The sequence below is a fragment of the Gallus gallus genome, chromosome 7 (genome assembly GCF_016699485.2).
Source record: "Gallus gallus isolate bGalGal1 chromosome 7, bGalGal1.mat.broiler.GRCg7b, whole genome shotgun sequence".
Taxonomy (NCBI): Eukaryota; Metazoa; Chordata; class Aves; order Galliformes; family Phasianidae; genus Gallus; species Gallus gallus.
The window spans coordinates 21,065,993-21,088,314 of record NC_052538.1 but is presented as its reverse complement, the minus strand read 5'-3'; the positions used below and the strand labels follow the sequence as shown (position 1 = coordinate 21,088,314).

Below are 22,322 nucleotides of genomic sequence, written 5' to 3'. Positions count from 1 at the left end.
TTTTCTATCAGTTCAAAATTAATACAGTAGTAAATAAGACTGTCCCTTACTTTAGTTGGAGAAGCTTAATTTAGCTTTTTCTGGACTGCTGAATACTGACATTCCACAAACCTCAGTTCTAGTAAATATACTGGACTTTCTAAAATTGTTTTTTAGGAACAGTTAGAAAATGAGAGCATGAAGTTGAAGCAACTTGAGGACAGAAACAGTGAAAAGGAAAGGAGGCTTATGTCTATTGTTTCCAACCAAGAAGATAAAATACGAACTCTGAAAAACAAATTGAAAGAATTAAGTGACGCCCAAAAGGGTACACAGATGCCAACATACAAAATAGAGGTAAGATAAGAAACCAAGTGGAGATGAAATGTAAAAAACAATCTGTAAAATACAACTCTTTTCAAACACATTTATACTAATTATTCTAAGAAAATGATTTTAAATTTCAACATTATATCATTACTAGGAAATTGTTAAAGTGTGTAAAGCATGTAGGAAACTCTGAACTATTCGATACATTGGTTGGTTTATATGTTAGTTATTTTTACAGTCTGTCATCATTATAGTAGCATTTGCAAAAACTGGAGATCAGCATTTCAGTTTTATAATCTTCCATTGGGGGTTTTCATCAAGATTGAGTTGATTTTTTTGCTGTTACCCCACTCTATTTTTGTTACAGAATAGCATCTAGAGTGAAATACAGTTTGGGGATAGCTGCACTGCAGTCACTGGTGGAAATGTAATCTTGTAAATGCCTTTTAGCTAGCTAATTTGAATTGAATACAGGTAAGAGGATGAGCACAGCAACACATAACTTGTTGCTGTCAGACTTTCCAAGCACAGTAAGACATTTGTAACCAATGCTGTTAGGAATAAAGCGGCTCAAATGTTCCAGTAGGAGCCGCAGTTGCACTTTAACACCAGGTAGGCTACGAGTCAGTGATTATAAGCAATGTATCACTGAAATCAGCTAATTTGACAGACGGATGATCATGTTATGAGTCTGATGTGGAGCACATATGAACATATCCAGGCCATCTGGTAATGTAGATCTAGTGGAACTGCAACTTAATGGCTGTTTATTGTAAAAACTTCTAATACCTTGCCTTGACTTAAAGCTACGTAATACTAGAATGAACCACAAGGTGGTAGTCAAAGCTAAGAACATCTTGACACATTCACTTTTGATGTCTTCATTGATTGTTTTTATGAATAAATTGATTATTTTTTTTTTCCTAAGAGCTGGAATTTCTGGGTGCCTCAGTAACAAACTTATACATAATACATAATCTGAATCTTATATATGATTGAAACAGACTTACAGTGAAGCAAGATTCTTAGAACCAGTTTCCTTTTAAGGAAGCATGAGCAGAGGAATGCCATCCTGAGTTGCTAAAAACTAAACTAAAAATAGGGATTTCACAAAAACAGTAAAAAAATGTATTTGTCATTTTGTGAATGTTTTGAGTGCTTCCAGAAGGAGTAGATGAAGGGTACTGCGGCGTTTGTAATCATATCAGGGTGAAGAGCAAAATGAATACGCTAACCTGTGATCCGTACTTTCATGTTTTACTTCAAGGTGAAAAGTAAGAAAGTTGTTCCAGATAAGCCTGAATTATCTATAGGGATTTCTGGTATTTCACCTTTGCCTGAAAGGTAAATACTTCTGCAATATTTCTGCAATTTACTTACAATTGTCTTTTCTGCTACTAATTATGACCTCTCATTTTCCATAATTTCTGCACAGTACCTTAAAAAGTAGGAGCAGCAGGGCATGAGAGCAGCGGAGATCAAAGAGCTGATGTTGGAAGGAAATAAAGCCATGTAGAATCACAAAAGAGCTTTGCAAGTATGTACAGATAAGCTGAGAAGAAGAATAGCTGCTGGGTTCAGCAGGAGGTTAAACTCTACGGGATATTACAGTGGACTTTAATACTGGGTTTTGGATAAGCATTAACTCCCTTGCATTAGCTTTCTTCAGAACAGGAACATACAACTGTAATGGATTAGGCTTTGGATCCAGGCTGCCCAGAGAGGCTGTGGATGCCCCATCCCTGCAGGTGTTCAAGGCCATGTTGGATGGTGCCCTGGGCAGCCTGGTCTAGTATTAAATGTGAAGGTTGGTGGCCCTGCCTGCAGCAGAGGGGTGGGAGCTTCATGATCGTTGAGGTCCCTTCTGACCTAAGCCATTCTGTGTTTAACTGATGGCAGCGCAGCAGAGTAGCCTGCTGCACTGCCAGGAGGAGGTCTGATAGTGTGAAGAAATAATTCTTGGCCCAGTTCATCCTAAATGAGAGGGCTTGAAACCAGGTGTGTCTGTAAACTGAAACCATCCAACCTTGACAATGACCAAGGGACCAAAAGCAGTATATTTCCTAAGCAAGCATTCCTCCTTCAGACAATGTTTTGAGAAAAATATTGACAATACTCTTAGGTTTGCACTTTTCACGAGATAGGCAATAACACTGCTTTTAACAACCTTTGCTAATGTCAAGCAGAATATTCTTGAAGATGAGAATTGGAGAGAATTAGGGGAAAAAGTATTGTGAATTCTTGCTGTCTTATACTTTTGCCTAGGCATATGATTTTGGCCATGCTCTGACACAGACTAGGTGAACCAGATGGATCTTTAGACTGAATCATTACTACAGTGTAATAAGAAAAGGGAGATAAGACTATGATGAAGACTTTATTGTCTTTATTTATGTATATCTAAAGAATAAAAACTTCTGCCTGTCTCCCTCTCAGATAACTCCCTTACTCTGCACTGGTGAGATCTCACTTGAAGCACATGTCCAGATGTGGAGTCCTCAGCACAGGGAAGATGTAGACCTGTTAAAGTGCAGAGGGCCACAAAAATGATCCAAGGGATGGAACAACTTCCCGATGAGGACAGGCTAAGAGAGCTGAGGCTGTTCAGCCTGGAGAAGAGAAAGTTCCAGGGAGACCTGAGAGCAGCCTTTCTAAGGAGGGGGCTATAGGAAGGAGGACAAGGGACTCTTTATTGTTGTGATAGGGCAAGAGGAAATTACTTTAAAGTAAAAGTGGGGAGATTCCAACTGAATATAAGGAAGAAGTTTTTTATGATAAGGGTGGTTAGGCACTGGCACAAGTTGCCCAGAGGTGGATGCCCCATCCTTGGAGAGACTCAAGGCCAGGCAGGACCATGCTCTGAGCACCTGATGGAGCTGTAGGTGTCTCTGCTCATTGCAGGAGAGTTGGACTAGATGACTTTTAAAGGTCTCTTCAAACTCAGAAGATTCTGTGATTCTTATTTTACATTTTCTCTGTAGAAAGATTATGTTATCATCAATGTCTAGCAAATGAAAATTGTTTCATCTAATCATATGTATATTTTAATGCTCCAATTAAAAATGTGTTATGAGAATTTTCCCATTTCTTATTTATTGAAACACCTGAAAAAATGGTCAGAACTTTAACTTCTTCTGTAGGTGTTTCTTTTTGAAATGACGTCCACGTAGACATCTGTCTTCAAAAAGAGAAGTATAGGGGGAGTAAGATCACAACTCATGATGCTCCTGATTGCTGTATGAATAAGCAATAGAAAGGAAAACAATGTATCGAGGTAAAGAAAAACAACCCCTCTGAGCTTTTTTTGAGACAAAGATGCAAAATTCAGATTGTCACAAGCTTAACTTTTTCATATTTAAAGCCAATTTTACAATATCTGTGATATTATGCTTAGAAATATAAAGTATGCAGCAAATTTATCAAAATTTCACAATGGAATTTTTTCTATAATATAATGTCTGGTGCCTTAGGGAAAAAAAAAAAAAAAGAAAAGAAGAGAAAAAAAAGAAAGTTGAGTCATAAGGCAGAGGAATGAGTTTACTAGCATACCTTCAAGATGTGAGGTAGACAGAGAAGGAAGGAGCAGTAACGAACACTTGTGTGTTCCTTCTCCTGAGAAGTCTGAAGCCCACAAAAAAAAAAAAAAAAAACAATTAATGTTCACAGCAGCAGCACCCTATTTTGCCTAGAATGGAATATAAGCAGTGTCTTGCACAAGCTGTTCCACTGATACCTGAGGAAACTGGAAAGAAAGTGTAAAGACTGGATTGCCTCTGGGTCCTCTCAGAGTCAGGCCCTAGGCTTGAATGTGTGTCTATATTATGACTAACCAGCTCCTTGACTATATTGTTTTTCCCTTTTCTGCTTGCTTTTTTTCTGAGAACAGAAATGTATGTACATATGTTGAAGAACAAGGTATCCAAGAAAAGTAGCTTACACTATTGTTTTTCTCTGGTTTGTGGGGGTGACTACAATAAAGGTCACAACAAGCTGAATTGATTGAGGGTCTAATTTACAATTTCAATCTTCTAGGGAGAATCTGGAGACTATTTTTCAGGAGATGAAAGAAGAGTGTCATCGAATATGTATGCTAGCCAGAGAACAAACAGACCAACTGAGTAAATTTAAAATAAAGCCAGAACCTGAAACTGGTAATATCATACTTAAGCTCTTACTGTGATTCAACTGTTTGAAAGCTTTGCTTTATATTTGAAAATACTGTAAATTACACATACATAGAAGTACTTCCACTGTTTACCATCTGCCTTTTTCAAGTCTGTTCACATGGTGCTCAGTATTTCACCAAGAAAACGCACCACCAGTTTTGGCATTCTATGACGAATGCTCCAAATCACATGCTATAAAGACAGTCGTCACATCAGTAACTCATATAATTGTTTTGTCCCTTGGAGTGAGAGGCACTTACTACATGTGATATCCTATCGTACTGTGTGAAATACAGAACTTGGTTGCTTTTAATTTAGCTGTCAGTTCAAAAGATGTCTGTTACAAATGTCTGTAGCCTCATCTTTGTTAGAGGAAAACTTCTGAACCGAGGAGAGTCAGAGTACTGATTTTCTAGACTTCCTTGTGCGGACTTTTACATACTGTTTAGTTATATGGGACAAGAGCTTAACCCAACACTTTCCTGAAAACAAAAGATAGACTTGATTTATGCAGCTGATGGAAGACATCGTGGACATCCAGTTCTGCTAATGCTTATATTTAACGTAATGAAGGCTATTATGGGTATTCTTACTAGCTTTCCTTGTTAGTAAGGTCAGATTCTTAAGTTATTTCAAAAAACACTTCCCAAGTTTACATCGTTGAAGCAAAACACATAGATTCCAGCACTTGCTTCTAATTTAAGTTTGTCCTTGAAGCCTGTAGCTTCAAAGGGCCAACTCGAAACTGTATTGTTACATTCTGAGTGTACACTACTAAACTTGATTGTTTGGGGAGTTAGTGCTTGGCAGTTTATTCCAGAATTCATTTATTTTATTTAAAAATATGCCTAAGTCAAGTGTGCTAAAAGTTCTACGTCATATAGATTTAATCTGTGTGACTTCTGTTACTTCTGTGGCTCACATTTGCTATGATTTCTGACTGCTATCAGAAGATCTTTGTACAATGAATGTACAAAATGCCAAAAAATGAACAGGAGATTCTTGAAGCACAGGAAAATATAATCCCTCTTCTGAATAGCTGCTCAGTTTAAATATTTTCCTAATTTGGAATTTGCTGGGAGTTTGTTACCTGAATACGTTCTCAAACCTTGTTCATGGGGCCTAGAATGTTCTCAGCACTGCATGAAATATTTTTGGATCCAACTTTCATTTCTGTCAGAACATGCAGGTATATGTTAAGCGTATGGGACATCGTAAGTTTCAATTAAATGGAAGTGTTTGTATCCATAAATCAAAGAAAAATATTATTATTAAAACAGAATTATTTTCTTTTATTTCTGTTCTGATATTTTTGGAGTCAGAGTGAATATTTATGAAAGAGAAATACACCTTGAACCGATTTGAAAGAGATGGAGCAAAGGTTAAAAAGGCAAGATGGAAAATCAAAAATCTTGTGGGGGGAAAAATCTCACACCTTTAATAATGATGTTTTCCTTAATGTTATCCTCATTCTTTCTTCACAGAAATACAGTTTTCCATGCCAATACAGTGTACTGATAAAACTGATGAACAAGCAGAAGAGCTTTTTAAGCCTCGGGTTATACAGGATATAAATAGAGGTGCATCATGCATCACATCTATCACACCAAGAGGAGTGGGCCAAGATGAGGACAACAACTCTGTAGAATCACTTTCTAAATTTAATGTCAAGTTTCCACCTACAGACAATGACTCTGCTTTCTTGCAGAGCACTCAGGAAAAAGTAACAGTTCCTTGCTCTGGTATAGCTGAAAACATGCTTCAAGATCATCATTTTAACCGGGAGCACAGAGACCGTGCTGTTAACCTCAGTAAATTGGAACCTAACTCATTTGAAGCTCATGGAGTTGATCTCGTGACCTCAGCTTTACAAAGCTTAACTACTGTTGACAAAACAAACCCTCCAAATCATGCAAACATGCCCATAGAAAATATCCGTGACAAAACATGCTTGAAAACGGCAGACACTGCTTTCACGTTTATATCTAAGCACGCAAGCCAAGGTGCACCTGAAGTGATTTTTCCGTCTTTAGAAGCTGCTGGAACAACCGTCAGAGGTCCTCATCAGGTATCTTTCTCTAAATGCTGTAGACTTTGAAAAAAGGTAATGATGTGATCAACCGTATTGCTAAGGTCTTTGAGACTGGATTAACATATTCCCTGAGATATCTCACCAGTCTTCTGTTTAAGACAATAAGTTTTGTCAGTTCTTCTCACTGATGCTGAAATAAGTGTACAAGGTGCTTTTCCAGGGAAATAGGACAAGACTTTAAATAGATACACTCCCAAATTTCAGTTTGTGTAGATACTAACTGCTTCTATATTTGTTTCAGAGCTTTCATTAATCCTAAATGGTCACCTAGATCACTTTCTTTCTTTCTACCCTTTATCTCAGATGAATAGGGCATGTAACTGTTCTAATTGTTTCAGGTGCACATCAGAGAATATGACAAATGAATTAATTAAAAAACTTAACGTAAATGTACACTCTGGAAAAAAAATGATCTACTTTTTATCTGGATCTGAGTTGTAAACAGAACTCTATTCCTACTGTCCACAACTTCAAATATGTTTGCCATAGTTTAAGCAGTCAAGCAGGAAAGTATAATTATTTCTTTTGACAAATGTATGGAAGTACACTAAAATAATTCACGTTTACATAGGTATTTTGGGCTTGAGTTTAAGTCCTAACTATTCGAAGTCCAGAGAAGTTCCTGAAAGCAAGGCCCAATAGCTGTAAAGCAGAATAATGTTTTCACAGCTTCTGTCAATTGTGTCTCTGAATATTTTGCTTCCTTTGTGTGGCATTCTGCCTCAACTGAAATTGCGCACATAATTGTTGCAGAGCTTTATAGACTCCAGTTGATTTATTTATTTATTGTATTTCAGTAGCTTTTCTCACACCTTGTGAAAGGAGAGCTTCTCAAAACTACACAAATAGTGATGTTTAGGAATTTTGAGAGGGTGGATTTCAAATATTTTCACTATTTACTTTGATACGATTTTGTGTTCTTTCCTAATGACATGCAGCAAAAGAGCTTTACCTCTCAATTTTATCACTGCATGACGTGCAAAACTAGAGTTTGGAAAGCACCTGTAGGACATCCTAGCTATGATGATTTCTTCTGCTAAAACTTACCCAGACTGAGTTCAGTTTTCCATTGCAAACCAGTTTTGAATGAAAGTTTAAATTACAGAAAGCTTACTGTTTCCATTAAATTAAACTATATACTTGATTTTTAAAAGTGTGTTTTAAATACCTGTCTGTAACGTGTGAGGTCTCAATTATACTAACTTACTAATTTTAGTTTTTTATTGTGCTTTATTTTTCACTGGGACTTCTGTTAAAGTTCTGCCTGAGTTAAACAAATTTCTATGAAATTAATTCACTTATTTTGTTACTGGTAGAATTCCTGCGGAGCTGTGAAGCATTCGCACCATTCCTTGTTACTCTTCTCTTTATCTGTATTTTCTCTCCAGCCTGTTCTTTTACTAGTTAGTCTGTGTATTCATTTTTCAATAGATGGCACCCTGCATTGTATATTACAGCCAGGGAAATAGCTGGTATGTGATTATAAATTGATGGGGGAGTATGCAGCTTAAAAAAGTGGAGAAAAATTGTGGTTGAATAGCAGTAAGGCTTTGGTTTGATCGTTGGTATTTCTGCAATAGAGAAATTAATTTGGGACCGACACTTAAAATGTAAATTATTTACTTTGTGGAGAAAATGTAATATTTTTTAACTTCTGGGAGGGAAAATGCAATGAGAAACTATTTCAGTGTTAATAAGTCATACCTACATAGCACTATAGAACATACAGGATATAGGTCAGAATGCATCTTATACAGAAATTTGTTTGAACTAAGCCAATATTACTTTAGAGTTTATTAAATATACATCTCTCTCTCTCTCAACATCCATCACCTTTAATTAGCTGCCTACAAGAAAGTTTTTAAAGTACTTTTCCTAGTGAGTGGGACTCGGTTCCAATTCCTAGTGAATTGGATTTACAGATAATATATCTGTAGATTAAAACATTATTTTGGGTTGTTTTTTTTTTTTTTTTTTTATGTTACCTGCATACATATCTTTTTTATTGTATTAAATTAAAAAAAGAAAGAAAGAAAACAACAACAGTGAATAGCACTCATTCCTAGGATTTTTACGACATTTTTGTGAATAGTTCAGTACCTCCACTAGGGAGGAATGAGATACCTGACTGTTTTTTTTGTGGTGTAGATAAAACTTTCAAGTATTTACTACATATGTTAACTTATAAAATGGAAAACCCCATAAATGCAGTAGATTTGGCAACAGTAAGTTCTTGGAACTGCTCTCAGTTGCTGTAATAAATTTAGCTCTTTCCTTCTTTGTGGATACTAAATGTGAAAACTCAGTACTGTTTTCTTCGGATGTAACTTAAAAAAAAAAAAAAAAGTGACTGAAAAGAGCAGCAGATTAAAATAAGCATGGATATTAGTGGACCTAGGATTTTACAGACTACTGTTAATTGAGACTTGCATGGAGATGCATTATGTTTACCAGTATTCACAATTTGCGGGGGTTGTTTCAGATAAAAACATTTATAAGAATGTTCATGATTTTAAATCAAGTCAGTAGTCTGTTGATCTTAATCTAGATCTTGTTTTAGAAATGAAACATCTGCTTAAATTAATCTCTATTCTGAAAAGCATTTTAAGCACATGCTGAACACTCAGAGAAAGAAATTGAAGTTAAGTACTTGCTTCAGCAATTTGCTGGATGAGTATCTTTCTTTCTATGTCGTGGTTCCAAGACTGGAAATCTTATTGTGTCCTTAGTGGGATTTTTACAATAATAAATCTATTTTTTATGGCAATTTACATAATTTGGTATTAAAAACAAGTAATTCTAAACACATTCCTGGAGGGATGTTTGAGTGTGTCTATGTCTAAAAAAATTTAATATGCAATTTACACCAGCGATGTACAGTAAGTAGGCTCTTTTAGCTGAAAAGAAGTGGTGTGATTGCACTTAATTACTAATTAGCCAATTTAATTATATGGATTGCTGACCATAATGAAAGATGGTAAATCTGCTGCCGCTGTCTGATAAGCTAAACGGTGTTTAAATATGGAGAGCACAAGGAATTGACTCCAGGAAGTTGCAGCTGGTTTAAATACAGGGATTAACCACTGTGAAAGCCACGTTCATTGTACAGTGAACTACCATGGCAGGGGGGGGATACAACAGATTCTAAGTATCTGACATGATAAATTTGTGAAAATTAAAACTCTTGGATTAGAATGGATAGCTAGAACTTCAGAATTTCAAAAGAAACTAGTTTCTAAAGTATTCTTGCTCGCTTTTCCACATGTGATTTAAGCAATAGAGAAGAAAGATGAGCCAAAAGAGTGGAGGGCACTCTCCTTTTCTAGGTTCCAGCCCCGCATAGAACTGCTACCAACTTGCTGTCGTTCTGTCTGCTTTGCAGTCATAGCAGAATGCATTTGATTTTCAGTTTACTCAAAACCTAATTGTCCTGGCCATGTAACATAACTGTGTATTTTCTCTTGGGTTTGTTGCTAATGCTGAAGTAGTGAAACTTAATTTTTAACTTTGCTTTGAAAACTGATTGGATTTCTGAATCCTGGGTATTATCAAGCCATATAACTGACGTACACTCAGGCTCATGTTCCCATGGTCTGCAAACAGACTTGCTGACTTTCAACTAGCTCGATCAGGTAGCAAGAGCAGCAACAGCTGCTGAACCAAATTTAGCATAGTTTGCAGACTTGCCTGACTGTATGGATGGCCCTATTGAGTTCATTGCTGTCATGGCAGAAAGAATCCCAAAACTGAGACTACCTGAGACATGTTTACACTAAAAGGCAGTCAGAGCAATTAAGTAACTTAGACCATATGACATTGCTGTAGTTGTTTTGCGAGCAAAATGAAAATTAGATGTGTGCCAATAAGAACAGAAATATTTCATATTACCTTTGTACAATAAATATTTATTTTAAGGTTAAAAAAATTACACTAAAGATGGATATTAAGGCTTCTACAGTAAAAAAATAGAAATACAATGTTAAAGAAAAGAGTTTATATCATACTGATATTACAGAATTCTGCTCTCTGCATCATTTATCATTAATAGATGTTAAAACATCAAGTATTTGCAAAGGTAGTATGTTTATGGGAGTTAAAAAAAAAAGATCTTGTCCTTCTTAAGTGAGAATTTTCTCTAGTTAATGCTCTGCCAGGCATATGTTAAGTAAACCTAGTTTAAAGAGGCAGGTATATTTTTCATATAAATGTAAACCACAGCATAATGTAATTCACATCATAAACCACAGCAGTAATCATTTTCTGTTCCTTTTAGCTCATTTGGCAGCCTCGGGACAATGATTTGCTGGCACAAACTTATACAGACTCTGAACTGAATCAGCATGGAGTATGTGAATTCTGTCGAGAAGTTTTCCCACCATCTCTAACATCTAAGGAAGATTTTCTTCGGCATCTGAATTCCCACTTTAAAGTACAGTCTTAACATATGAGAATTCAGTGGGTCACTGTTTTTGCATACATTTGGTTTTTTATTATTATTATTAATAGATTTGCTAAGAATTTAAGAATTAAGACTTCTTGTAACAAGAACTAACTGAAATTGTCAGATAAGCACATTTTTTTCATTGTTGTTTGACGAGGTAAAATGCAACTGTAAGTCTGTACTGTAATTCGCATTACTGCTTGTCATGCTTCAATATTGCCATTGGGATTGTGTTTAAAAGCTTCTTTTTTTCCCCAGTTAATCTTTGCCTGGATAGGCTCGAAGTCATGATTATATTTGTCAGGACAGATTTGCAGGATTAAGTATTTAATCTGGGAGAGAAATTGGTGTACTGCTAGGATTTCTTCTCAATATCCAGTGATATGATTCGCTAATTGAAGGGAACGGGAAGGAGAGGTAGGCTCTCATTTTTAGTTTCTATTATAAAATTTGTTATAAAAAATAACAATTGTGCTAATATACCTTTCCAGCATTAATCATTAGTTAAACTACTTTCATGGAAAATATTAATATGAAGGATGGAGTAAGAAAAGCCTGAAGTGTCCTTGAAGGTAAGAATACCAAAGATGGAAAGGCTTACCTTTCCTTCTGATCTGCTATGAAGGATTGTTCAAGTCTGTTATGACTTAGACAGGCAAGGTGAAGACCTAATCACAGAAATCTCAGTGACTTCAGTTCTAACCTGAATATGCAGAATAGTTTTCACAATGGAATTTAAATGTGTTTAATCAAAACATTGCATTTTGATAAAGTTTGCACATTTTATAGATTCATTGGGTTCAAATTTAAAAGTCATGGGTTTTTTACTAAACAATTTATGTTAATGATAATGGGTGACTTACAGCTTTTGGCATTTGAACTGAGTGTGGTTTTTAGCCCTGGTTTTTGATAAAATTAGCATTAATATTTTTATAGCAGCAAAGTACAACACTTTTTAAAGGTTTGATTGCAGGTGATCTGTTTCTGTAAGGAAAAAAAATACACCTGCGTAACTTTTAGAATGGATTTCTCTGCAGTTATTTGCTCTATTTTAAATATCTCATGTTTGTGACTGTCTGTCGACAGTGTGTACTGTAATAAACAGCAGTGCACGGTGCATGTCTGCTTTGTGACCTGGAAAAGACTTTGTTCCTGTTAGTAGCTCTCAGCCCCCACTGGTAGCAGTACTGAGGGTCCACTCAGCACCAGACTGCCTGTGTGACTGTGACATACCTCGCGGTACAACCAGGAGGCTGCTGGGGGGCAGAGCTTCCAGCACTGAGAGGGAAGGTGGGGATTTGCATGTCTCCAGCCTAACCAACACAAAACCAGCTTGTCCTCTCTACCATGAAATCCTAGCTCAGGAGCTCACATTATTAAGCCTGCATCAACTGTGATTCACCTTTAATGAAAATAAAGTCATCTGTCCCCTGGCACACACCACTCCATGCATGAATGCATTTTCCCCGTGAGCACCACTATCAGCAGAGGTGGGAACCCAGCAGCAGCCCGAGGCCCTGCTGGGCCGAGCTGAGGGACACAGTTGGCTGAAACCTACTCACCCAGCACAGTCCATCCCTCTCCCATACCTGCCGGGGGTGGCATCTGAGGAACCTGTTTCATCCTGGGTATCTAAAACTGCCTGCCCAAGGGGGTCCAGATAGGCTCGATCTGAGTTTGAGGAATAGCAAAACTCATGCCAAGAAGTTGCGAGGGACTTGAGGTGGGAGGTGAATGCTGTCCCTGAGTGGGCCCCACTCATACAGCTTTCCTGGAGGAGGCTGCTGTTGCCAGCAGGGACATCTGCTTTATTACACTCACCAGAGGAGGTTCAGCATTCCTCCCCTTCTCTTCCCCTTCCACACTAGCTCATCTCAGGGAGAGGAGGTTGAAACCAAGTGGGAAATGTGAATTCATTAAAAATAATAATAATAATAAATCTGAAGGAAGAAAGTAGAACTGGGGAGGAAAGAGAGCAGCAAGCCTGCCGGCCAAGGCTGCTCCCGGCTGCTTCGGGGCCTGCAGCACCCCAGGGTAATGTGGGGCTGCCAGGTGGGCTCACTCGCCGAGCTGCCCCGCGGTGACTGTGCATGACATAGGAGCCCCCATTCCCAGCCAGGAGTCACAGAACTCTGGCTCTGACTTGAAGGCAGGGAAGCAAAGTGCTTCCTATCGGGGAGGTTTCCGAGGGGCTGCCTCAGCCTGGTGCGAGGGCTCCGTGCTGGCGGCTGGGCACAACACATGTAGCTCCTCTGTCTCTCCCGCGAACTCGACAGCTGCTCGTAGCTCCAGTAATTAGACTGTCATTGCTTGTTAGAGGAAAGGAAAACGCTCCTATGACAGATTCCACGAGTCCTCTGTTTTTTAAAACCTCACAGAAATCACCAGAGCATTAATTGAGATCTCTTATTTCTCTGGAATCAGAAGGGAAGAAGTTCCCTCTGCTGCTTCGCACTCCAATCAGAGCCCTCTCCCGCCTCCCATGGAACGCGGTTAATTCACTCTCGGAGCCTCGGGAGAAGTTGAATGCCTTTTGTACCTACCCGGCAGGAAGAGAGAGCTTCCAGGCCGTGCGAACTTACTTTTAAAATCTCCTCCTCGTTTTGCTAAATTTAACTAGAAAGAGATATACAGCCTTTTCTTCATTAACTGAGAACTGAGGACTCCATTAACTGAGTGGAGACTCAGACTCTTCTTCCCATCCGGGCTAGTGTTAGTTCGGGAGATGCTCGGAAGGGGCTATTCCCCGACGAACAAAAGCACAGGAAGATCACGCCGCTCCTGCCCCCACCCAGCAGATGAGACTCAGAGGAGGCGATTTCTTTTCCTCCCTTCCTTACAGTCCCCTTTCCCCCGCAATCATACAAGGTTAACTCGACAGAGGAGTCTCAATCCAAATGGCAACTGGGATTGCATTTAAAAAGAAAAAAAAGAAAAAGAAAAAGGGAAAAAAAAAAAGGCACTGAAGGAAGGGGGAGGAAAAAAAAAACAGAAATAGGGAAAGAAAAGAGAAAAAGCAGCAGGCTGATTACGAGGTGTCAAAACTGCCAGGAGCAAGAAGGTGATAGCAATCAGGGGTGAGAAGAGTGCGCCATTCGTGCGGGGCAGCTAATTATCCGTCTCATTTGAGAAGAGCAGCATTCGAGGCAGCAGCGTTCGCCTGCTGAACGGTGACAGATTGGCGCGGAGGAGAGGGGAGGTGTTAAAACAATGGAGCCGGGCTTGCGAGCGCTGTTGCATGCTAATCAGCCCGGCCTCCTTCCTTCCTTCCCTCCCTCCTTCCCTCCGCCTGCCTGCCGCGATCCCTCCTTCCCGCCGGCCGCATGGCAAGCCCAACACTCCCAGGCCCCTCCGCAACGTGCAGCCCGCAGCTGGCCGAGGTGGGAATCCAGAGGGACCCTCGGGGAGAGCGAACGGCGCGGCGGGCGGCACCGGGGGGGCCAGCAGGCTCACGGCTACCGGTGGTAGCTCGCGGAGCTCGCCCGTGGTGCGCGGAATTGCCGGGCCCGCCAGCCCCAAAGGTTCCTCGGGCCGGCGCCCCGCTCCCAGTACCCCCCTCCCCAGAGTACAGCCACAGCCGCAGCGCAGAGGCAGCTCCGGGCGAGGCTGCCCGGCCGGAGCCGATCCGCCGCCGTATCCAGGCGAGGCCCGCAAAAGAGAGGGAAACGCAGAGCTGTGCCAATTACTGCTGGGTTCCAGGGCTCCGTTGTCCTCTCGGCTCTGCACAGGGACTAGAGTCTGGAATGCTAAACAGGTCGTAAGCAAGGCGCACTTTTCGCCTCTCGGATTGCTTGGCCTTGCAAGCCTGAACCACCGCACACACCTAGTTCGCACCCTATGATGAGGAGGTGCAAAAAGAGCTGCCCTCCTCTCCGAGCGGGCAGGCTCCCTCTCACGGGCGGTGCGACGGGGGCAGCGGAGCGGGGGGCGCCCCGCGCGGGATCGCGTCGGTCCCGGCTCTCGCAAAGCCCCCTCTGCCCGGGGACCGCGGGGCGAAGCCCGGAGCCGGAGCACTGACAGCCCGGCGGCAGCCAGCGCCGCGCTCCGCTCTGCCAGGAAGAAGCAGAGGAATGAGCGTTGGAATGTTTACTCTCCAATATTTCTCAGTTTCCATTCCATCCTGCCCTGAAAGATTTCTGATTACTATACACTTCAAAATAGTATTTATTACAGATTTACATAATCTGTATGTTTTATGTTAAGGGAATAACACATTGACGCCGTACTACTGAAAGGAGTTAATCTAAACTATGTAGTGTCTGCTTTAAGAGTTCCAACTAAAACAAGTCCTTGTCTCCTGGCAGCGATGGGGAACACGCAGCCAGAAGGACACTGCCCGGCGCACCAGCTAAGCTCCAGGTGAAGCCACCGCTCCGCTCCCGAACCTTCCGTGGGCTGCACGACAGCACTCGGCGAAATTACATTATATGCGTCTCTGTGTAACCTCCCGTTACATTTAACAAGTGTTATTTCAAACGGCACGTGCCTGTTTTATGGCAGGATTCGTGCGGGTAGGCAAACAGTGGCCGGGGAGGTTTGGGCCTGAGGTAAGCGGCACGGTAAGGCAGGTGAGGTGCTATTTAAACGAGGTCTGAGCGTGCGGCTAGGCGGTAGTAAGAACGTTCAAATTTTGTTATTCCAAGTCTGTCGTTGAGCGTTCTTGATGAATTGTCCGTGAGCATACAGATGGTGAGATTTTCATGCCTCCGTGCCATTCTGACATCTCAGGCTGTAAAAATAAACTCCCAGATCGCTGTGATACCTACGGAGTAGAAAAATCCGCTCCACCTTAATACTCAGCACTGAAGTGCTTTACGTCTAAGAGACTTTGTAACGCCCGATACAGGAGTTGGTGTGAACCGAGAATAGCGATTTAATGGATTTACACTACAAAACAACATTTAAGATAACTTCTGCTCCCTTCTCTTAAAGCAGATTTCTTCCCCTGCCCTTCTCAGTTCAGAGTCACGGGAGATGGAGATTAAAAACGTGCTTCTGTTTTTTCCTGTGTTTTATAAAGACTTTTCTTTCATACTTTGTATGTAAGGGTGACAGAAGGACCTTTCAGTGGGTCACGTTTACTTTTCCTGAAAAGATTCTTGGTTCGTTTATTGATATCACACGGTTTTCCAAAGTGGTGACGAACAGTTGTGTCCGTTGCGATTATTTACGTTGAGGATCAAAGGTATTCGCGTCGAAGCCTTTTCCAAATAAAACGATGACTTCTTTCGTGCCTCAGAAGCCCCATTGCGGAGCGCCGCGCGCCGCCCGCTCCGGCTGGAAGGCAGCGCTGGCACTGCTCGCAGGGGGCACCCTGCTGGGTAACGCCGGCCCGCGGGCAGCGTGTCGGGCTTCGTAAGGTTTGTGAGCTGACCGAAATAGAAAATACAAATCGATATATATAGCAGGGTGACACGGTGAAAATGAGCTTAAAGAAAAACATTTTGCAGAGACAAGTATGTATTTTCAAAAGGTCTGAAATATTCAATCGGTGAAAAAAATAACTACTTGTAAAAACGTGTGTATTTTCATTATGCTTAATTTGCCATTCAAAACAAGTTTTTCTTAATAAGCTCTATTGTTTCTATCTGTTTGGTGAAATGTAATACGTGTGAGACAGAAAGCAGACTCGGAATGTGAATGAGTCTTGTTTTTCTCTTTTTCTATCGTTTTTTAAATACGACTGTATTCGGATACAGAGACCCTTCAGTCAATACAAGGATTAATAGAAGAAAAGCGGCGTGGCACTCCTGAGGCCATCATCTAAAAAGATGAAACATGAAATCTTACTAGGTCAGGTGCTTTTTTTTCCCTCCCTACATCTTACTTCTGTACAATACAGAAGTCTCCATAGGCAAAAGCACTCTGCTGTTAATACTTATGTTTTTGCTCTCAGCAGCGACAAGAAGCTTTGTCAGGTGTTCGCCGCTCGCACTGTTCATTAAAATACTTTAATAAATGACTCACTGCTTTAAAAAATCACCACACTATCACCCGAGTAAAAACATCTATATCCTCTCAAGCCGGCAGTGTCAAAAAGTATAGTCTCTCAGGGCAAGGGGTTACGAAGCCTTCATAAAGGTTTCCCATCTGTCATTAAGCGCGACATCAAGCCCTTTAGGTGCCGTGAAAATGATTTTCTTCTGAATTCTCCAGCCCAAAGATGCCATCCTCTTAATTACTAGCATTTGAGATTAGGAACGCCACTGAATTCCCTGGAGATTCGCAGAAGATATGCAAAAATAATCTCTTCTCCTGCTTGCCTGCCAGGGTTTCAGTACCTGCCCACCAGCCAGTCGGCTCATTTGCTAGGTAATGATGGATGAAGCACGGCAGCCCGGGCAGCTGCGCTGCCACCCCTCCTGACATTACCGATGTGCTCCACGGAAAGCTTCTTCTTCGTAATTGATCGTCAAAAAGGAGTGACAAATAACGTTCTATTTATTTTTGTATTGATTAGCTGCCCTTCTCGCCATCGCGGGGCTCCCGTGCAGGGGTTCCTCACGTACACGGGGTAACGGAATGAAAGGAGCCGTTGGGATCGCGGACCGTGAGGCCGTCACTGCATCTGCGTGCAACAGGTGCTCTGCGAAACCCACGCCGACTCTCCGTAGGGTCAGTGTGCGTGCTGGAGAGCGGAGGTACGGACGTTGTGTGAAGCGTGACAAGACCGCGCTTGCAAAGCAGAAACTGAGTCTGCGATCGGGGGAGAACCCTATCTACAAAAGTCCATTAGCGCTTTTTCCAGAGGTGGCAACCAAGCGAAAGGCCGCCCGACCCACCAGTTTGTCAACAGCCGAGTGTTGGAGGGTTTTCTTGGGTGATAGGGGTTACGGAAGTTGTCGGAGGAGGAACAGAATATGAAGAGGGTAGGAAAAATCTACCGTTGTGGTCCGTGCAGGTTATCTCCCGGCACGGAACCGGCCCAACGGAACCGGCTGACTGCAGAGATACGTCCCAGAGCGCACAGATAGACCCGGTGGCGGGCACGTCTGCAGACGCTCTGCTCGTGTTGTCAATCCGAGCAGCGTAGACTACATTTTTAATATGTGGAAACGTGTACGTAACTCTGGACATAAGGGTGGGGGCGTAAAAAAGCCACGTCCAAGCTCAATGGGAGCACTGGAGAGAAACCTCGGGCTCCATGCCATCCGAGATGTGAAAGCCCACGGAGGCTCAGCAGCCAAAATCGCATACACTGATTTTTTAATAGAGTTCTCATCCATGTGTCCATTTAACTGCAGTTGATACAGATCAAATAAGCTTGTTACTTTTAGATTCCCAGTTGCCTCAAGTGATACAAGACAGTAGCGACAGGAAGATCCCTAATTAAAATGGATTCATCTGATTTTCTTATTCGGGGAGTTTAGTGCCCCTAAGTATTCCAAGCATGATAAACCTCTTCCAGCATCAGTCTGCCAGGTCTATCTAGCCTTTCCTCTGCACGGGGAATAGGAACAGCAGGTTTTGTTCCACCTCTAAAGCTTCCTCCCATTCTTCCGTATCGTTTCTGAAATCTCCTTCGGCATACTGCTCCATGCATTTCTCCGTATCTTTATATATATGTATGTAATTTTGTGTATGTAAACGCACGTGTATTTCAGGCAACACAAATCTGAGAGGGAAACTAATATAAGATACGACACCATTTAATCATGAGACAGCATCTTGCCCCTTAACAAAGTTTTAGAAGTCATCATTATAAAATCTACTTTGCGTAAGGATACCTTGGTGCTATAGCTCATGATGACAACCACAACTTCTTGAAGATACGTGTGTAGTAATCTGTGAATGCCTCTTAAGAGAAGAGGACAAAACGCTGAATGCTTTACAAATTAGTTTGAAGTTAGTTCAGTTTACACTCTTGTTTTATTATTCAAACGCGTGCATGCTGTTCCTTCCCAAAAGCGTCATTGCCCTACGCAGCAAAGAGGCCACACGAGCGATACCCGCACGGAGGACTGCCCCTGCATGCCCCGCGTACCCCAAGTTTCAGGCAATGCTCTGTCGCGGGGTGTGTGCACGTATAGACGGCCAAGTGTGAAAAAAGACCCACACGAATGTTGTTAGCAGGGAGTCTGCAGTCACTCATTCAAGTTCACAAGCCCATTAACATCAATGGGCCTTAAATGCAGCAAGCGTTTTTAAGTGTGCCTTGCTTTTTAGTCCCTAGAGAATACCGGGATTGCCAAGAAATGTTCGTCGAGCCCAAACACGCTACGAACACAAAAATAAAAGGTTTCAGCTTTTTTTCGACCCCATCATACGGTAGAAAATGGATGCAAGACCTGGAACGTGATGCGAATCTCAGAAGTGTCAAACCTTTTATGGACTTCAAGGGAATTGTATGGCCAACAAATCCAGCTTCATTCTGGTTTTACTCAGGTTATCAAAGAGAAGAGATTACTAGAATGACAGAAAAGCAATTAATTACCTCGCTCTTTGCGTGGGGGAACAAGACTACGAGGATGCTAAGACTCTCACAGCGTTTTAGAAGGTCCATATTTCCCACCGGGTCTAAGTGCCTTTTCCATTATAGGGTGAAGAAAATGGCTATTATAAGAAAATGCCGGTGGAGAAAATGTTACTATGTAATAAATAGCCCGGTCGCGTCTTTTAATGAAGGGTTTATAGGAAGTAATCCCGACTTGACTCGCTGTCCTCCAAATCGGATCCCTTTCCTTCTAACCATATATCAAGTTAGGTGTTTTGCCGAGATGAAGCTAAGAGAGCATTAGCTTTCTTTTAAAGAAAGTTCGTGTCGTGTGTAGGTGTGCGTGTGTGTGTTTGGGGGAGGGGTGTTGGGAGGGGAAGATTATTTGTTTTTAAATAAAACTTGTTCCTTCGACTCTTTTACCAAGGTTAAAGGAACACGTTCCTTTCTTTGTCTTCAGAAGGAAGAGCAGAAAGTTCGAACCTCCTCGCTTTGTCTTCCCCAGATAAATGCGTTGTTACGATTAGTTGTATGTAGAGAGAGAGGGAGAAAAAAAAAGAGCAACAGCTTCCAGGTCCAAGTCTGCGCAAATAACCATTCAAAATGTTTTTGAAGAAACAGATTAATCTCAACCTTCTTGTTTAGAGCCGCAAACCTGCAGTGAAATACCGTTAAACTGGGTTCTCAAAGTTTTAGTCGGTGGCATTTTCTTAGGTTGACTGTGTTCACTGTGTTGAGATGCTGTGAGCAATAACGTAACTCCCATGGGGACTCGTGCCTCAGAGCGCTGGTGAGGAGTTGATCTGCCATGTCTGATATATCAGAGGATGGGATGTACACTGGACTGACTCTACCGCCTTATTTAAATGTGATGATTTTTCTCATTTGTTGCATTGTTTGTATTAATACGAATATCTTGTTATGTTTGTTTTGTCTCTTGGGAGCCAATAAAGCTGTGAAGTTTTTCTTTACACCAAATGCAGCTCTACGGGCGATCAATCAATGGGTAGTTTTTGGATAATCTGAGAGAGTGAGAAATCTAATAAAGCAAGCAACTAAAAAAGGAAAACAACGTCTATTTTCTGTTAGGTTAGCTACGTCAGGAGTCAGGCTTTCCTCCGTGCCTTTTAAATATATTTCAGCAGCTACATTTAAGTATCAGGGCAACACCTCGCTAAATTAACTTGCTGACATATAAAGGAAAAAGTTTAGGCACCGTGACCTCGGGAGCAATGTGGGTGACTCACTCTTCCAATTCAATTTCCTTTGACACTTGCATTTCCCCCAACCCTCCTCCGCAGTGGTACATGAAAACAGGCGAAATATAGCCCGATGGTGAAATGAGAGAACAAGAGATTTTTTTTTACATTTTTAAAATACCTATTGCCTTGGTATACCGCGTTTAATGGTAGGAATGGGTAGACAAAGACGATATAGTTAGCTTCCATGTCGCAACAAGGTCCATAGAAAATCGTGCCACTTAATTTCAAGGCAGCAGTTCTCTTATCACAACAAAATGAGTTATAAACAGATCAAAATAACAATCTGAATTATCTAGCATTAGTGGCTGAACTGAACAGCCCCAGATTACGTGATGAATTGTTAAATTGCAGTAGCATTGTTTTGGAATTGCTAATTAAAAAATAAGTAAACCCCCATGACTCTGGATATGACAACTGAAAATACCCACAAATTATTTAATAAATGAAGCGTCTAACAACTCTAACACTTCCTGCTCGCCTTGTTAATAAATGTAATTTGAGGTAGATTTTAAAAATCTCCCATCTAAACAGTGAATTCATTACGCGACGTTCAGATCTCCAGATGCCTATGGACTCCTCGGAATTAGGTGTTAAATAGACAAAAGTGAACCAAACTGCCTTTAAAAGCACAGCATGACCATGTAATTCTTTTTCCAGTTTGTGGTAAAAAATGATGAAACTTCTTTCCAAGTAGCTATCACCCAGATTTAGTGTGAAAAGTAGTGTAATTGTAATTCACGCCATCAGGGTCTATCACTGATAGACTATCAGCTGTTCTGTAGTTAGGAAGGCTTTCTTTTCAAATAGGAAAGCTGCCAAGTGCTCTGTGATACCTCCAGCAAGCTTATCGGATGGAAGATCGGAGCCAAAACAGCAGCTGCACACATATGCAAATTGGCAATTAATAGTATAACATTCTGGGAAGGATTTTTTTTTTTTTTTAATATGGGAAAGTATAGCGGAGCTACCTTAATATTAACCTTAACAGTGACAGGAAACTTCTTGTCTGAGCGGCCAAGGAATAATTACCCTCTGGAGAGACTGTCACTCTATTACTTTCCTCCTTCACACAAAGATCAAAGCTTGTTGTCCTGCCGAGTTTCTCTCCATCAGGAAAGTTAACTTCATGCTGTAAGAAGGGGGATACCTTGTCGCTCCGGCACTCCGAGCTCGGGAATCGTGGCCATACCTCCCCTTCCCCCTCCGCCCCCCCCCTCCCTCCCCCAGTTTATTTGTTTAGCTTTAAGATGCTTCTCCTGCTTCTTAAAAAAAAAAAAAAAAAAAAAAAAAAAAAAAAAAAGTTTCGTGCTAAGTGAAACTCTTAGAACTGTGCGTTTGTTACGGATACTCTAATCAACGGCAAAGTCATTGAAAGGATTAGTTTTATACATTTTCCCCAGCCTGCTGCAGCAAAGCAGCCTGCTTTATTTAGCTCAGCATGTATGAATACAAGCCTCCCAATTAATGCAGTTGCTTGCTCTAGTTAGAACATTTCCTTTCAAAGGATCCTCACATGATCCTTTTCTTGTAATAGCAGACTGGAGCTGGGAAGGCTTTCCAGGGCTACTGCATTTCACACCAGCTTGTCCCCAGCGCTTTCTCCGGTGTCTGTCCGTCT

General features: G+C 41.1%; 2 protein-coding genes across 9 annotated transcripts in view; one reads left to right on the top strand and one right to left on the bottom strand.

The window, feature by feature from the left end:
* Positions 1-12,125, top strand: part of TANK (TRAF family member associated NFKB activator) — a 91,990-nt gene extending 79,865 nt beyond the window's left edge. For 7 of the 8 annotated variants that reach the window (XM_046943609.1, XM_046943608.1, XM_046943606.1 and 4 more), the window contains 5 exons: positions 157-336; positions 1,577-1,653; positions 4,342-4,460; positions 5,960-6,543; positions 10,841-12,125. In XM_046943609.1, coding sequence (XP_046799565.1) covers positions 157-336; positions 1,577-1,653; positions 4,342-4,460; positions 5,960-6,543; positions 10,841-11,008 — 1,128 coding nt within the window. In that variant the 3' untranslated portion in view covers positions 11,009-12,125. Of the gene's footprint in view, positions 1-156; positions 337-1,576; positions 1,654-4,341; positions 4,461-5,959; positions 6,580-10,840 lie in introns of all 8 variants that reach the window. The other variant, XM_046943610.1, reaches the window with a different exon arrangement.
* The window catches only part of RBMS1 (RNA binding motif single stranded interacting protein 1), a 344,109-nt gene that overhangs the window by 301,378 nt on the left and 20,409 nt on the right, over positions 1-22,322 (bottom strand). The window lies entirely within an intron of this gene.